At 41.8% G+C, this 18,747-nt stretch overlaps 1 protein-coding gene across 1 annotated transcript; it reads left to right on the forward strand.

Moving 5' to 3' along the window:
• The first annotated feature begins 1,827 nt into the window (after positions 1-1,827).
• Positions 1,828-16,852, forward strand: dbndd1 (dysbindin domain containing 1). The gene is made up of 4 exons (XM_061068662.1): positions 1,828-1,858; positions 5,313-5,456; positions 9,522-9,659; positions 15,298-16,852. The coding sequence occupies exons 1-4, from the start codon at positions 1,828-1,830 to the stop codon at positions 15,450-15,452; spliced, it is 468 nt and encodes a 155-aa protein (XP_060924645.1). The 3' UTR covers positions 15,453-16,852.
• Positions 16,853-18,747: the final 1,895 nt, after the last annotated feature.

Here is an 18,747-nt window from a genome sequence, read left to right on the forward strand (position 1 = left end):
CTGCTACGGCGGCCCGGGAGGACCAGTCTTAACGAAACGCGAAGCAGAGGGAGGGTTTAAAGTTGGTAGGATTTTTACTTAAAGGAGACATATTATGCCCATTTTACCACAACTTCTATGTTTGCTAACATGACATTACATGATATGACATAACATTACAAAAATAACATAACATATCACAACCCAATATTACTATATCAGAATACGTTGAATTCGGGACCAACTGATAATCGTTTCTAACTGGAAAATTGTATCAACCTTTATTTTTATTTTATGAAAAGAAGAATGACATCGGAGTAGACAGTTAACTTTTAATCTAATCTGTTGATTGTGTAGTTTAGGATTTTTGGTGGTTTTCTGGCATGACTCCTCCTACCTGTGAGTGTCACATTGCGCCTCCAGAGGGCGATCTCTTCTAGCAGATGGTGCTCAGCAGTTTGAAGATCAGTTTCCTGCTTTTCTGAAGGCTCACGTTTACATCAAGGATCTAAGATCAGTGGATTTATTTTCCAGGGCTCTTCTTCTAAATTACACTTTAAAATCTGAACAATTGGCTCATTATCAGGTTTAACAACTGTCCTATAAATGTATCCATATGGCACTGTCATGCACACACTCATGTATATCCTTTACATCCTATCTTAGCAATGACATTTAACCCTAACTTTGAAAATTTCAACTATATGCCCAATCCTAACCTAAATCTTAATCTAACCCTAAAACCAAGTTGTACAACTCAAACCGCCTTTTGAAAGGCCTTTGCTTGCAGGGAAAAGCCAAATGTCATCACTTCCCCATAATGCCCCCAGTACAAGTACCTGCGCAAGTTTTCACAGCCATCCTTGTTAGGATTTTGCACTGACTTCCATTCATTACGGACAGCCTCACAAACACCTTGTATCCTCACCTTAATCATGATCAATTGATTCCAACTCTAACCCTTAGCCTAACCTCAATTCACATCTTACAACCAACCTTAATCAGGACCTCAGAAAATAAGTTTTCCTTCATTAGGATCAGGCTGTTGTTCCCATGAGGACCACAGGTTCTAACAAGGTGAGTGATTATGCTGGAAAAGGTCCAAAAGAGGTAACAAAAACAAGTGTACATACACACACAACTCTCTCTCTCTCTCTCTCTCTCTCTCTCTCTCTCTCTCTCTCTCTCTCTCTCTCGCTTTCTCTCTAAAACACACACACAGGCACGATTGCCCCCTGCAGTACCCCATAACCCTCCCTCACACCCCATTTCTCTTTCACTCCGGGCAGACTGCCAGATTCACCCTCCCTCTCCCTCTCTGCCTACTCCCCCATTGCTCTCCCTCTCTCTCACTCTCTCCCTCTATGCTCCCTCAGCCTCCCTTGCTCAGGATCACTCTCTGTGCATTCTGTACATACCAAGCCAAACCTCACAATGCTGTGCTCACTATACCAAGAGGCTCAGAAATTGTTTGCAGGGATGTGGCTGTTGGCAGACCTCAGTCCTCAGTGAGGTGGTGCAGCTTTTCTATCACACACACACACACAAGCACACACATACCGGATGATGAGGAGCAGGTGAAGAAACCAACATCACCTGTTTGGGAAATATTGAATTACAGAGCACAATATAAAAGAAGGAGAAGAAGGAGGAGCAGTCTTTGGAAAGCTGGGGTCTCGCTGTGTCTACCCACCCTTGCTTTCCCCCCTCATATGCGCACACCACACACACTCTCACACACACAGGCAGACACAGCCTCCCCTGCCTCTCTTTTCTTCCCTCCCTGTCTGTCTCCTGCACTCTCCGATGCTGGTGTGGTGAACAGCAGGACTCTCTCTGCTAAGCTGCATGGAGGCACAGGGAGGGGCAGGGAGCCCAGGTAAGAGCCATTTTCTGTTCTTTCTTTTCCCTGTGTTACATTAGACCATGCATGGTTGTTTCAGGGTGTATCTGCCTTGTGCATGACTTGTGGTGTTAATTGTATGTGTCTCTCTGTCATCATTTTTGCAATATGGGAAATATTCTGTGAACGGTTCCTGCACCAATAATACATCCAATCTGCAGGTATTTTTTATGCCCACACACTGTAGACCAACCATACAAAAGCTGGACTGATACAACAGTGGATGTATATGGCTTTTGTGTGTGAGGCTATGCTGTGTGGGGACACTGTACGTAGAATGCATCAGTGCTTCTATTGTTCTATAACAGCTAAACACTGAAAAGGCTGATAATTCAACTATGCAAAGTATAGTCAGCTTTCTAAGTCATCTGACCTTCCTGTGCTCTGATGGATAACAACATTTGCCTTGATAAATAAAAAGATATGAATCTCATAAGGTGCAAAGTGAGGTAAAGCAGTAATAGAGTTTATTTCCTCTGAGCCCACAGTATGCATTCCACCACAGTTTATAAACCATATGGTTTCTCAGCCATGGCCTGAATGACCTGCCCATGACAAAGTGGAATAGCATTCATTCATTAAGATAATATTCAATTAGAGGGGCATCATTATTATGATGTATTACAGAAAGGGGTAACTAGGTGTGAGAGCAAGTGTTCGGACACAGCAGCTTTTCTGGTACAGGATTAGCATGATGATTAATATTAATGCACCAAAAACATGATAAACTGTCGAAGGATGCAAGGTAGAGATATAAATCAACAAGCAGCACAATGACTTGGCGAAAAGGGTGTTGAGTTAGTACGATGATTCTGTCTGAGCTGCACAGTGAAATTGGTTTATTGAACCGAGACACTGAGGTTGAATGAACTTTTGGCAAATGTACAGAACCCCCCCCCCCCCCCCCCTCCGTCTGTCCGTCTATGGCATAGCTGATTCACAGGCAGTCATGGCTGACAGCTCAGCACGGGGTCATAGCCTTGCGCCTGGAAAGGGCACAGGTGCCATAGCTGACTGTCCTTCACTGACACTGTTTTATATTCTCATGGTTTACTCGAGCTTCTTACTGTCAGCTCAGCAGGTGGCAGCTGGATCAGGCCATCTGTGTAAACTTGTCCTTCTTTTCCATGCGGATAACACCCTGACTTACTGGAATGCCCTTTTTCTTCTCTCTGTGAGAGCCAGAATAAATACACAGGCATTCTTGAGAGATTTATTTTTGTCATCCCAAGTTTTAATACAAGCACGTCTTGGAAGGAATGTACATCTGTTGTCACCAAAACAGTGTGACATCCATCCATCCATCTGTACTGCTTCTCCTTAAAGTCAGCCATTGCCGGTCACCAATTGCATTGGGCGAAAGGTGGTGTACACCCTGGACAGGTCGCCTGTGTATCTCAGGGCCAACATACAGAGACAAACAGTCATCCACACTTCACACATTCACACCAACTCATCAATCTAACCCTAATCAACATGTGTTTGAAATGTGGCCAGATTATATAAAACCCACGTATAGGCACAGAGAGAAAATGCAAACTCCCAAAAAATGTATTCAAAATTTGAACCAAGAACCTTCTTGTTTTGTGGCGACAGTGATAACCATTTCACCATCATGCTTGTGACTTTCTGTAAAAACATAAAGAAAAACCCCTTTTACAATATTGGGTAATCATTCTGTGCTCCACTAATGAAGTGTCTAAATGGCCAGGAACAGAAATCTGCAGGATCTATTCTCTACAGTTAGTGTTTGCTGAAGAAGGTGAGGCGAAGGGGACACCATGCGGAGCTGACAGACAGTCTAAATATTGACAGAACATTTCATTATAACAACAGAGGTAATTCTCCTCGCCCGGCAAATCGATCAAACAAGCAATGAGCCTCTCCGGGTGAAATCAAAACCCATCGTTAATTAGGCCTGGCCCTGGATTTAACACACTTCTTGTCTGAAAGGAGAAATTCAAAAGTTTTAGAACATATTGCAAGTAAAAATTGTACCAGCCATCTGGTGAGGCTCCGCAGGAAACCATGCTGTACTCCCACACGGCTTTTATCCAATCTGCATGCTTTCATGAAAAAAGCCTCACTGCTGACATCATAACAAATGTTGTCTCTTTTCTTGTATTTTTTAAATATCAGTTATAAATGTGTACAATTGTCGTCCATCATTTTATGTAGCTTAGTTTGAAAGTTCTAGCTATTTACAAATTTTGAGGATTCATGCCTCTGTGCTCACTTCAGCTCGGTCAAACAGTTGAACATTAAACCTTGATCAGGTTTAAACAATTCAGAATTCGTGCACACTCTCGCATTTGGAGAGATGCTATTTAAAGTGCATTTCTATTTTCAGACAGCCTGTGTTCAACAGCCTGTGTGGACACGGTTTTCTATTTTGAATGAATGTTTGAGATGTTTTTCAGTTGGCTTGAGCGAAGAGCACAGTCAGGCTCTTAGAGAACATTTTCCTCATAGAAATAACAGTATCTGGGATGACTGTTGAAAAAGATGTCTGCCAACAGTCATGTAAACCAGTATGAGAGTGAAGACGGATATAGATTTCATGACTGTTCTTAAACAAGTATTTTAAAAGGAAAAACATATCCTGAAATTCCATCCAATATCTATACCTTGTTCTTCAAGTGATGCAGGGGTTAGCCGGAGCCAATTACAATTTGATGTTGGGCGAGAGCTGGGCCAGTGTATCATAGGGCTGACATGTAGAGACAAACAACCATTCACACTCACACCAAGACCATTTAGAGTCTCCAGTGAACCTATTCCCAGTCTGGACATCTTTGCCCTCTGGGCGTAAGTCGAAGTACCTGGAGAAAACCAACGCAGAAAGATAAATGGTAAATGGTCTGCATTTAAAATACGCTTTTCTAGTCTTGACGACCACTCAAAGCGCTTTACTGTACAGGCTATTCACCCGTTCAAACACATTCATACAGTGCATGTATGTGCAGCACTTTTTCTATGAGGGGCCACTTGGGGCTCAGTACTTGGCCCAAGGTCACTTTGGCATGCAGATGTGAAGGACTAGGATCAATCTGCCGACCCTCGTAGAAGACAACCGCTCTACCCCCTCAGCCGCCCCCATAAAGGCTCCATTCGAAACTGAGCGTGCTCACCCCTGCTCCACTGTGGAGAGTTCAGTATTACTGTAAGGTTTTGATTTGGTTATTGAGTTGGAAAACACCTAGAGAGTATAATCACAGATCACGATGGACAGACATTGGTTTCTTTCCATTCCTCAGTTCGTCCACATTACTCCAATGTCTGTTTCTGCAGATATTTGATGCCTTCAAATATTCTGGGTCATATCTAGACGTCAGATCTGCAGTAAAGTAAATGAGCTAATGTAATGTTCTGTGGAAAACCCATTAGCACGACCTTTGACTCCCCTCCCTCTCTTTTTCGGTGCTAATAGAGCCCAATAAAGACATCCAGAAGCTGCTGAAGCCCTCCAGCTCAGCCGACCTATCCAAGGACTTGTTCCAGCACTCAGCAGGGGAGGAGGAGGGCAGCCTGTCGGGGCACACTGCGAGCCTGCTGCACATCACTGAGAAGAGACGTGAGTACCAGGGAAATAGGAACGGAGAGAGAGTTATTAACAGTGTTGAATATTCATTAGTGGTAAAGAGGTGGGCTAATTATTGGTGGAAATTGCCACAAGCAAGGTAATCAATAGCAAGAGTCGACTTCAACAAAGGAGGAGATGAGGAAGGTCGACAGACAATATCCTCTCTCTGTAAATACTGACCATAATGGATCAATCTAACTCATAATGAATCTCATAGCTTATAGGCCTGTGGGGCATTAATGTATGAACAGTCGACATCCTCAAGGTAGATCTTAGTGATCCTGAAACCAGCTGAACGATCACTGCCTGCTTTGGGTATTCTGGTCCCACAGTCTCAGAGGCTGCTGCAGTGTAGCCTTGGTTGAAAGGCCTCATTGTGCATCAGTCCCACACAGAGGCGTCCCTGTACGTGCCAGACTCGGAGCCCAGGGCATAGATACACGGATACTGGGGCTACATGGGTGACAAGGAAGCCTTTATCTGCTCCACTAACCCAACACTTTTTTTCAGAGACAACTCATCCAAAGGCTAATGTGACCCACTATACAGCCATGCTACCTGGCAGGTCAGCTAATAGTATGTGGCAAGAGAGGTAGAGGGAGAGAAAGACGGGTCAAGATCAACACAATGAAAAACCATTGGTGGTTAAAATATTTACACAAAGCTGGTAAATCCTGTCCCGGAGAGGCACGATTTCAACAAAATGACCAGAACCTCATTCTGCGTCATCGAAAGATCAGAAGAGATCAATTCCAACGTTTAAACTCTTTTTAATATTTGAGATAATGGAGAATATAACCTCCACCAAAGAGGTTCTGTTTTCACCCATTGCTTTTTTTGGAAACAAGTTTATTAAAAATAATCCCAATAATACTAATGGGATGGCCGCACACAGTGAATCTGGTTCAGTTCCAATTGCCTCCAGTTAATGTGGCCGTTTGATCCCACAGTCACCAAAGTGCTGCTAATTGTGGGAACTGGTGGGTTTCTCTAAATGTTTTGCTCTCAACCTGAATAAGTAAAGTGCCTTGAGATAAAGCATGTTATAATTTAGTGCCATACAAAAAAATTTAATTGACTAGACAAGGTAGAACAGAAATATTGGATTCAAATAACATAGCATGATGATGATGTACTCCATTTTGATAGATTTGCATAGAAGCCTTTCATTATTTTTGGAACCGGTTAATATGTTTATGATAAATGATGAAAAAATGTAATGGAGAAATTAATGTACATCTTGGCAAATGTGTGTTTACTGTTTTTCTCTCTGTAGCTGAGCCTTGTCTCAGTCGTCTTCATTCCAACAAGGTCCAGACGACATCATTATGATGAAGTTGTTCAGGCTGCTTGTTGACCTCAGGGCCCTTACGAGTGGGAGGGGGATTACACACTAGTCATTACACACTGACATGCAAGCACCTCCTCTCTGCTCCCTTATTCCTTTTCTCCCAGACGTGAACTCCTCCTTTTCGCCCTCCCTCCCAATCCTTTGTTCCGGCAGTTAATCCATCTGTACTTTTCTGGGCGAAGAGAGAGGAAAGAACGGGACTGACAATGAAAGCACATCAAATCGAGAGCACACAAACAATCGTTTTTTATTCATGTGTTATTCTTACTTTATTTCACTCACATTAAAGGAAGTGAGATTAAGGACATGCTTAAAAAGTGAAGCGGTATCAGGCAGGAAAACAGGAGCCAGGCTGTGTGTTTGCTTTAAGAAGTTTACGTCATTCATCTGCCTCAGACACAAAGTCTTCTGTTTTTCATCTCAGCGTGAATTCTCCATTGCCAGTCGTCCCAGCTGACATCTCATTCCTCCCCTGACTGGCTTTTCAGATGGAGGCAGTTGTTTCTGCCTGGGAGAGAAAACGCACTGATCAATTATTCAAGGAGAGGGTGTGGGAGAAGGAAGAAGGGAGATGGGGGCTGAGACGTTGGGAACAAGTGCAGTAGAGTGGGAATAATCATATAACCAGTTCAAAAGATGAACAAAATGTAAGGGAACCTCTTAAAAAACACCGTCTTTTACAATCTTTTTCATCTACTTTCTCTTTCTTCTCTTTCTCTCTTATTGTTTTACACTCTTACCTTGTTTCATCTCTCCCTGCCTTTCTCTCTCTTGTCTCTTCATGTCCTCCTCCACATTTCCCTGCCTCCCTGTTTCACTGCCCCCACTTCCTTCACTCTTCATGAAAAAGGGGTCTGTGCTTGCAGCCTGAGTGGAAGGTAAAAAAATATTCACAAAGTCAATAAAAGAACAGATTCTAAACGATGCTTGTCACCACATTGCATTCAGTAGTGTTTCTGCAGTGAATATAAACAACCACTTTCAGGCATCAAACAGAAAAGCTTGGAATATAAAATAGTGCAGACTGATGAGTACTGCTCCTGACAGCTTATGTTGTTACCCTATCTTATCTTATCTTATCTTACCTTACCTTAGCCTTTCTTATCTTATCTTACCTTATGTCATCTTATCTTACCTTACCTTACCTTAACATACCATGCCATTCGATACCATACCATACCATACCATACCATGCCATACCATACCATACCATACCATACCATACCATACCATACCATACCATACCATACCATACCCTACCCTACCATACCATACCATACCGTACCATACCATATCTTACCTTACCTTCCACTGAACATTATGAAACCACATTTAAATTCATAAAATGTAAATCTTTATTTGGATCTACAGAATATTGTACACATATCAGTTCCATAATTATGTCAGATTACAAACAAACAAACCAACCAACCAACAAACACATGGATGAAAACATAACCTGCTTGGCAGAGGTAAATGGAATTTCCAATATAGTGTTTCTGTGCTGGCCACACACTCTGTGGCATGATTAAGCAGATTAATTGGGTCTTAGTGTTTTTTCATCTCTAGGTAAAGAACCATGATGCTCATTGCTCAATTCTTATTTGTAATCTCACACAGTCCCTGCTTCCTTAAAATTGCATCCCACTTGTCTCCTGGCATTTGAGGTGATGAGTGTTTTCACTCATATTTCAAACACGACTCCGTGACCTACTAACGCTTCAGCATGATGATCAGCCCTTCTCAAATCAATATGCGCTCTATCAGGAGGGTGATGCAGGGAATCAAATGTGGGAGCAGACAAAGAGCAGCGGCAGCGGAGTGGGCTCTTTTGGCCTGAGGTGTCGCCTGAAAACAACACCCGACAAAAACAGCTTTCAACCTGTCACATAATCCATAACACATTCAGAGTAGTTGTAGCATGGCAGCCCAGCATCCACTGATACATTAGGAAATACAAACACACATCCATCTCCCCAAGTGAAGAGTCCTAACATTTTTCTCACTATAATGGAGGAGCGGTTCAGCTCTGTTACACACAGTTCGCTCCTAACTTGTGGGATGCAGATACAATCAGATATTTAAAGATTCTTTGAATACATTATACTTTACATTTGTATTAAAATGTCAGTGTTGGTGACTGGAATGCACGGGCTGGCTTGATGCCCCTTGTACGTGATGCTGACCCTGTTGATTGCAGAAGCAGAGAGGCCTGCCCGCTAAAGAGTCAGAGGCTTGTGCAGCAATGAACAAGTGCAACACACCCAGGAGAAAATGGAGCTCACAGTGCATTTAAGAAGGGGCTATTTTCAGTTGCACCGAGTCCAACACGTGTTTCAAGCAAGTTCAGCGGCAGATTGAAGAAATCTACTCAAACACGAAAAGGTCAACACTCAGCTTTTCAAGAGACGTGCAGATTAAAATTGGATCAAAGAGTGAAAATGATCTTTGTTGGAGCAGATTTTATGAAAGAATCGTAAGATAAAGCCATGGATCTAATTATGAGCATGTCAATATTCAAGAGCAATATTACAACGATGGATTTATGAACTCAGTGTCCATAACAGACAAGCAAAATTAACCCTCACCACAAAGAAATGTATTCTGTGGCTCAATCAGCAAAAATGTGTTAATGATTTCAATCTCTCAACTCCCTTCCAGAATAAAAGGATGGTGTTTTCTCCCTCTCTCTCTCTGCCTCATAGAACCACTGAGTAGTGTATCTTCATTAGAGGTGCACTTTGACCTCTTGGACCTGACTGAGCTGACTGACATGTCTGACCAGGAACTGGCTGAAGTGTTTGTTGACTCTGATGACGAAAACCACAACGAGTTCCCAACAGGTAGGACCTGCTTTAAACACTGTGTTTATACATATTGTTAGCAACAAACTGACACATTAACACAGGAATTGTGTTGCCAGTGTGCAGACAGCTCTGCTAATTTGTGGCCTTCGCACAGATTTTAATTTGCCCAACAAAAATATTAAAGAACACTGCCTTTGCTCACATGATTGCTTTGCAGTTTTCTGAAAGGTACGATTTTCATTAGGAGTAAAACACAAAACCATAAAGAGTATGAGCATGTTTAAGGTCAATGATCTATAAGAGCAGGAGGATCTGGAAAATATAATAAACGCATTTTGTGTTGAGCTGGGATTACACTACACATAGTCATCAAATTCACTATATGGGTGTCATGCACATGTTTGCATAGTAATGAGACAGTTCCCTCTGCATGTGTGTCCCAGCAGAAGGTATAAGGGTTAAAGCTCACATGTCTCTCTATATGATTTGCAAAAATTAAGAAAAATCTTTCCCATGTTTTATTTATGATCGGAGCCTAATCCTGCATGCGGACAGTGAACTCTCTCCCCCACTGCTGCCTCTCAGCATGCACACAGGATCTCAGGGCAACTCAAGATCTAAAGGTCCTCTGACACAGTTTAGACAACGTTGCATATATATTGTATAATCTGTGCATTGACGGTAAATAAAACTCTGAAAAGATGTCAGGTTTTCAGTTGTGATACTATCATCAACTAGAGCTGTGAACAACTGTTTGTACTGTTTACTTTGAGAACAATTAATGGTCTTTCTCCTGGTGATAAACAACCTTAGGTTGGATTCTGACCTATATGCAGAGATCGCAACTTGTTTGAATTCACTGAAATGCACAAAACAGATTTGATCAGGTCAAATAGAGGTACTTCTCACTCAAAACATACTTTATTATAGGCTTAAAGGCTTTTCCTCAAATCGATTAGATTTCTTATTATAAAACCTCCTCTTTCGTAAACATCCTCCTCTCCCTACCTCCTCCTCTCTGTTTTCATTTTAATACTAATGTTCCACATAACAGCACAGCTTGTTAGGTGTGAGTTATGATCCCAGTGGACCATCTGTACTGCATGCTGCTGTCTCCAGCTCCACAGCCAATAATGTAAATTAAAGATGGTTGCAGCATTTAGTGCAGAGGCGTAGCTTTTGTGCAAGAAAGGATTTGTTTTTTCATAAAAATCTTAGTTTCAAGAGTGGACGAGTAAAATGTCAGGCAGTATTTAAAAAAAGTACACCAATCATGCTGCTAGTACTATTATAACTGTGGTGTCAGACATATTTATTTAAACTGCAACCGATAGATAGACAGATATAGAGATGGTTGGTTGGTTGGTTGGTTGGTGGCTGGTTGGTGGTTGGGTGGTGGTTGATTGGTGGTTGGTTGGTGGTTGGGTCGTGGTTGGTTGGTTGGTTTTTGGTTGGTTGGTGGTTGGTTGGTAATTAACGTTAATCCAAACACCAATTTGATTCATCCATCTCAGATTTGATGCATTTTCATAAATCGTCAGCCTTCTGATTAACTCAATAATGACTGAGCACATTGCACATCAAAACTCTCAGAGAATTTGATCTATTTTTGATGATGCTTTCCTCAAACAACAGGTTAGTGGATAATAACAACACTTCATAACATACAGTTTTCTCCACACTGAGTCAATGTTCCGCCAGCGGGCAGATTTAACAGTTGTAGTGCCCCCCCCCCACCCTCTATGCAGCTGTTGACACCCACTACAGATGCAGAACACAACTGCTGCTCTGCTCTTTGTTAATCAGCATGAAGTCCTGCTGTCATCATATGGACAGCTGTATTCACTGTTATGTGACATGGTTGAATTCACACTGCCTTATATCTGAGAAAGAGTTCTGTAACGATTAAATTGCTCAGAATGACACATTGTATTTATCAATTTTGTTAACTATCACATTGAGCAGTGCCCTCTCGCTCTTCTATTTTTTACCTGAATAAATCACAAATAAAAATAGATCAGTCTTCTGAGAAAGCAGCAAATACGTCTTCCTGCTGAATCTTTAACCTTTTGACAGACGTAGGATTTTGTCAAAGACTCTTACTTCTTGACTTGTTTATGTCTCACACTCACCACACACACAGTCTTCCTCCTCTGCCACCCTGCCCCTCTGAGCTTCCTTCATTGTCATTCTCTCTCTCCATGTCTGCCTCAACTTTTGTTTTTAGAGAGGAAAGACAACAATCTCACAGAGATGCAGTCACCAAGAAGCCTGAAGACGAACGGGAGAGTCTGAGCATTCATGTTTTTTGCTTATAGATCTATATAAGATTCACGTAAAAAAGTATTCAATCATTTAAGACATAAAATACGGGTACCTTGAGATAGTTTTTTTAAATTTGGTACAATCGTTCAGTTGAACTCATGGATGAACTGAGTAGAATTTAGTGGTCAAAGGTCAAAGTTCAAGGTCACTGAGGCCTCACAAAGCACATATTTCGTCTTCTGAAACAGGTAAACAAAACCTATCTGGTCTCTTGCCACAAAATAAAGGCTGAAGAATCACGTTCTGTCAAACTTAATGTCATAAGCTAGGCTAAGCTTACAGCATTTATTTATATTATTGATACTATTGTTAAACCTTTATTTAACTGGAAACTCTTCAAATCCACTCTTTTAGTTTGTAAACTGACAATGGAGTGTGTATGTGTTTGTGTGTCTGCATGTGTGTGAGAGAGAGAGAAACAGATAGAGAGAGAGGACTTACTGCACAAATCTCAGCTGTGTACCAGCTGTTCTGTTTCATCCGTATTCTCTAAAACCTCCTTCATTATTAAACCTTGTAATTTCATGCAGGGCAAGTTTTCTTGTCTTAAACAAACCTGCTATAACTATAACCCTGAAATACTGTGACATTTTTTTTGACATAGGCAGTTTCAGAAGATATAATTGGTTTATTTGCTCATAAGGTCACCAGTCATCTTAGAGTCGGGGTGAAAGCATATTCACTTTATCTCATTTGTGTCAAAGTTTGTATTGTCAATGTGGGTCAGGTAATTTATAGCTGAGCTGTGTGAGCATTGGGCTCTGTGGGAAACTGCTGAGTGTGTAGAGGGAAAGGTACGAGTTGAAGGAGAGGTTAAAAGAAGTAGAGAGAAGAAGAGGAGAGGAACAAGAGACGGGTAAGTGAGTTCATACTAAATGTAGGTCCCTAAATAATTTACTTTTCCCTGCAGAAACAAAGTCCTCCAAAAGCCATTTACACTCTTGTCATAATTTGCATAACTATACATCACTGCATTATTGATAGATACATGTGTCTTGTTTGTTTATGTTTACTCAGTTTTCCATTTTCCTGCTCGATCAATTCCTATGTTCCTCCCCTTTACTTTCAGCCATTTTCAGCTTCAAAGGTTAATATGTATTTGATCATTTCAGGGATAATTCAAGCAAAACTAGTGAATGTGATCAATTGTGTTTCACAGCTGGAATCCAGAATACTGTGAACATACTTGTTCTAGAGCAGCTCCAGAGGCACTGAACAAAAGCCGACTTTGTCCAGTTGCTTTGCTCTTTGTTTTTAGGCTCAAATGAGTTTGATGAACCATAAAGTTACATCAACAAACTACCAGGCACGGCTTTCCCCTCCTATTCTTTGCTGTGGGAGCAGTAACAGATGACATTGCAAACTATGACCTATTGTGTGTCTGTTGTGTGGATGTTTTCACGGTCAAGTGCTTTAGAGAGGGTGATTGTTTTAAGGATTTGAATGAGGATGTCTTTCATAGACGAATGATGGAGAGATGAAAATATCGGGAAACAATAAATTTGGGGACATGAATAGGAAAAACAAAATCGAATTAAACTCATGGTCCGTCCATGGATTTTTGATGACCACAGCATTTGTGTATCATTCTCAATCAATAATATGATGTCATTACCCACACCAAGGGGATTGTGTTTGTATTGCTATTTGTTTGTTGGCAGTATCAAGCAGAAACACCAAAAAAACTTGAATATTATCACTACAACTGCCCTATTGATGTCAAAGTAGGAATATCGAATCCCAAAAACCTGCAGTGGAGCTGAGCTTTGAACATATAACTGAAGCATGCTGGGAAGTTTTAGCCCATAGAGAGGCTGTCTCTCTGTCTCATATGTGACTTATCCTTTAGGGAACCTAACAATGTCTTTTATAGTCCCTCTGTAAAGCTCCTTTGAATGTGAAAGGTCAGACTCCAGCTCAACTTGCTGCCTTTGGGGCCGCAGCAGGATTTTAATGAGATTCCATTTCAGTGTCTTAGAAAGATATATGCCCCAGTTCACCAAGACTGGTTGGGTTGTGCTAGGATGAGCATGCACCCAAAATAATGGGCTGAAAGAGATTGTTTGTGCAGATAGATGAACATATCCTGTAGTGTTGTGCAGCATGTTTGGTCTGTGCCTTCACAGTGTCTAGTGTTTCTGAAACGATAAGTTATGCAGCAACACGCTGACTGAAGAATCTGGATGACTGCTCGCCAGCGGCACAGACGGAACACAGCAGAGCACCAAATAGCTCAGGGTATTCAGTGTATGTGACAGAGAGAGAGCGACAGACTCAAAGAAGAGACAGAAAACACAGAAAATCTATTTATACCGTGGAAAGGTTTGTTCTTAATTTGCTTCTTAGATGTGCTCACACTCTGTCTGTGTCTCGATATATTTTTTACTGAATTCCTGTTCGTCAGTCTTTTTAATTCGATGTCAGGGCACAAACAGGCCAACAGCAGTCGGAACAAAACTCACAATGACGGGAGAGAATAAATATGTGCTTTATAGATACATCAATATAAATACATTGAAGCTATGAATCCATGTAATAATATTGAGATAACCAGTCACCATCAGCAGGGCTTTGTGACACCGAATGCTGCAGACTGCTTTGTGCTGCTGGGGAGGTTGTTGTTGCCCTCCTCATTAAAACCCAGCGGAGATGCCATCAATCTTCCAAGATCAATATGTCTTTTCCCTCTTCCCCTTCCTCTTCCTCTCTCCAGCGTGTGCGAGGATGTGGATGTGGCTTTGGGGAGATGTATGAGCCACGTACTGAGTACAACATTCACTTAGGAGAGCCAAGACTCGAGTGATGAGGGCAGTGAAAGGTGGAGTGAGGTGTCGACTCTTTATCAGTCAGTCATTCTTCCCTCTGCTGCCTTGTCCTGGTCTCGCTTGGTTGGACACCACCACCAAGTGGTGTGAAGTGGCACTGGCAACAAAACTAGAAATATGTTTAGAAAACACAATTTAATACACTAATTACATAAAAAGGCGACAGTGTTGAGAGTCACTGCAGTGATATTAAGTGTCGCGGTCTTAGCCGATCACTGTCACTTTCACAGTTTTTGAGATCACAAAATCAATGTGACACCGGCCATTTTGAATGAACAACACAAAGTAAAATGATGCCATGGTCTTCCCTGGGCTCAGTGGCATGCGTCCGAGCTCTGGAGATTGTTGCTTTTAGCTTTGAAGGAGCTTTTTTGGCAGTAAGCATAAAGACAGTTGTAAATTTAAAGCTCACGCAGTGGAAAACACGACAGGTGTCATTGTTTCCATGTTAGGTTCCATCAAATCACTGCGTCAGTATTTACTGAACGTCTAGTGACCGGTTACTGTGTGTGTTTGGTTCCCAGGTTCCCAACAGCCAGTGCTGCCCAGAGGTGGGTACATGCGCTCCCCCTCATGGACGCGCTGCAGCAAAGTCGAGCCCCCCCGAGAGAGAAAACACCACAGCGACTCTGACAGCGTGGAGCCCTTGATGAAGCTGGAGCGGCCCAAGCAGCCATGACGAGGACATCTGTGGTGAACCGGCCGGACCGCAGAGAGAGAAAAGCCCGAGCCAGACAGACGCAGCCAGGGAACACAAAGTGGACCGAGAGGCCCCCCCATTTGCCACCGTGCACTCCCATAATATTTCATGGTGCTGAATAGACGAGTACAGGTTGAACTCTGGACACTGTGCTCTGCACTTCAACTAAAGATGTTGAGCTGTGCAGTACACACTCTCCCCTCTCCCCTCTCTCTCTCTCACACACAAACAAACACACACGGCCATGTTGTTGTTCATGCAATGGGGTTTTCGATGTACTCTGGGCTGCCAGAAGATTTTTCAGTTTTGTTTTTGAATGATATAACAGGGTATGAGGTGAGCAGAGTAATCTCCATCCTCACAGCCTCTCAGGGTGGGAAACAGTGGCTCGAGAGTTGAGATCGGCTCTAACAGCAGCGCCCCCAGCCCAGAGAGGCCAGATCTTCCATGTGACGTTCAGATGCTGGGGGTCACCTTGAAACACCAGGACATGAGCTAAAAAACATATCAATAAAGCTGTTAAATTTCACGCTGAGGCCGTTACTTCATATGCTGCTTGACAATGTGACAGGGTTTTCTGTTGCCTGTAAATAAGGCGACTTATACAGTGGGTTTCAGTGAGGCCAAATTCTATCCATCAGACCTTCTCTATGTCAATAAAGATTTTGTGTTGTTATGTTAAATGGATCAATATGAACATTGCACTTTTCTCACTGAATCATATTTACAGTGCGCTCCAGAATTATTGGCATTAGTTGCAGATAACTACAAAAATAAACACACCTAGCAGCAGCTCCGACTTTAACAGGTCATGTCACTTTACCTTGAACTCTATACTGTCATCTAGGGCTAGGGACGTATATGACATGCACGAAAACAGACACAATCTGACACGCCGAGCCCGACCCAGCTTCCCCAGGCTGTGGACTAGCTTCCCCTGGCTGTGGACTTTGGGAGTTTGGGTACTGATTTAAAAACACTTAAGATCAAATTCTTTCTATTTTCATTTTAGAAAATGAGGGCTGCCAAAGTCACAGCTGCAAAGCTCAAGTTGCCAATCCAAAAATCGTCTCGTATTCAAATTCCATTGTTCTTTGACCTGTCAGGAACGAAAGGTATCACATTTGCGGGAATGCCAAAAAATACAAAGTGCCAACAATTTTGTCATCTTTTCTCAGCTGAATCTGACTTCATGCAATAATTCTGATCTTTCTGAGCAAAGGGAAACAGCTGATTCCTTGATTTATTTATCTCACGTGGAGCTTGTCTACCTGCCGTGCCAATAATTCTGAACGCTCTGACACAACGGATCAATGGCGACACGGGGATGGTGCGGACACAGCACAGTGGAGGTGTGAGACTACAGGGATGATAGAAGAATAAACACAAGTCTTTAAAAAGCCTGTGTCTGTGTGACTGATCAAGTTAAATCACTGTGGAGGACACCCAAGCTGTATTGCTAAGTGATGAGGCACATGTAGAATGTGACAAGCTGCAACAAGTACATTGGATTCATATGACAGTGGTAAGTTCACAATGAGTAGCTTTGGCATTCTGCCTGCTGAAGGGTCCTTGGGCAAGACACTGAGCCCTGACAGAAGTGTGCGAGTGATGTTTGCACAGAGTTACACTGTACGAATGTGAGTGAATGGGTGAAGAAACGGGCAAATGGGCAAAAACTCTACCATGACAGACTGCGGTTAAGCCAGCCGACATTCGCGTCTCTGTGGTCAAATCAGCAGACACAGAAATTCTACTGCGCGCATATACTGACATTTATATTAAACGCATCCAAAGCAATTTTTCAAAATAAACTGTTGACATGTGGCATATACAAAATGCATAATTGAAAAGGAAATGTATTGGATTATATTCACAAGAAGTATATATCGTCTCACGTTTCATTTTTATGAATAGCATTTTGACTGTATCAATTTAGAGATTTTACAAAATAAAAGTCACACATTTTTTAGCTTCAAGTAGCTTATTTCTGGATATTTCAAAGTACTGTGAAAACACTTTGATCAATAATTCTAGAGAGAAACTGATATGCCTGTGATCAGGAACTCTCTGTCTACCTACATACTGAATATAAAGTCCAACATGTGTACAATCAAATCAGTTCATTTCTGAATATTTCAAAGTTCTATAAAAACACTTTGCTCAATAAGTTCAGAGTGAGACTGATATGCCTGTGTTCAGGACCTCTCTGACTTTCAATATACTGAATATCAAACATTTTTGTCAGTATATGAGTGCAGTAGAATTTCTGTGTCGGCTGATTTGACCACAGAGATGCAAGTGTCGGCTGGCTTGACCGCAGTCATGAAAGGCCATTTACCATATAATCATGTGGGCACTGTAGATACTGTGTTCTCTACATAACAAGGAAAACCAAGCTGAGAGAGTGAATTATTGCTCTATAAGCAAATACTATTCAAATGTTTTCCTGATGAAATTATACATCTATTTTACAAATTATTTTGTATTCACACACTAAATTAGTAGAATTGCTGCGTGGCTTGAACACAGCCAATGGAATCAATAACTAAAATTATTGTACAAAAGTAATATTTTGTGACACTACAGCATTTATTTTACGGCATCACACAAGCAAAGTGTACAGTAATGGCAGTATAAAATTTTACATTTAAAAAAAATCACATTGTCCTTCAAGAGTAACGGTGACAAAGTGAAGTGACAATAGTTGTAAAAATGATCAAGTAAAAACGTGCACGGTCAAACAGGCAGAAAACAAAATACAAAATTCCGTCCACTGATGTTTGGATGACAAAATGTTCCAGCGTTTCATTGGTCGACGTCTTTTCAAAAGAGGAACCCACATTTCAAACACTACAAAAGAACAAGTTCAAGTCATTTTATTATTAAACCTGCTTACTCAGCACAGGAGCAACTGGCTCAACAATTAGGAAACTAACATTTGGTTAACAGTGTGTGGCCAGCCCATCAAGGGGTCGTTCTCAATGACAATGTCATCACACTATAGGACGGCATCAGACTGTGGGAGCGGGGGAACAGAAGGCACCTCTGGTGAAACGTACACTACAGTTGTTCCGAGAGCTGTAGCTCACTTGTGTAAATTCCCCAGATTATAATGATTATGCACTTTTCATGAGTTCCTGCTGGAATATAAAAACTACAATTTAAAAATTGCATGATTAGAGTCCCGACAGGCTGCAGGCTGGACCAGACGGTGCCGTACTTGCCTCAGTTATATTCACCAGGATCCAGTGGAATATTTGGCTTGAGGTGG

Source organism: Limanda limanda, chromosome 3 (genome assembly GCF_963576545.1).
Source record: "Limanda limanda chromosome 3, fLimLim1.1, whole genome shotgun sequence".
Classification (NCBI taxonomy): domain Eukaryota; kingdom Metazoa; phylum Chordata; class Actinopteri; order Pleuronectiformes; family Pleuronectidae; genus Limanda; species Limanda limanda.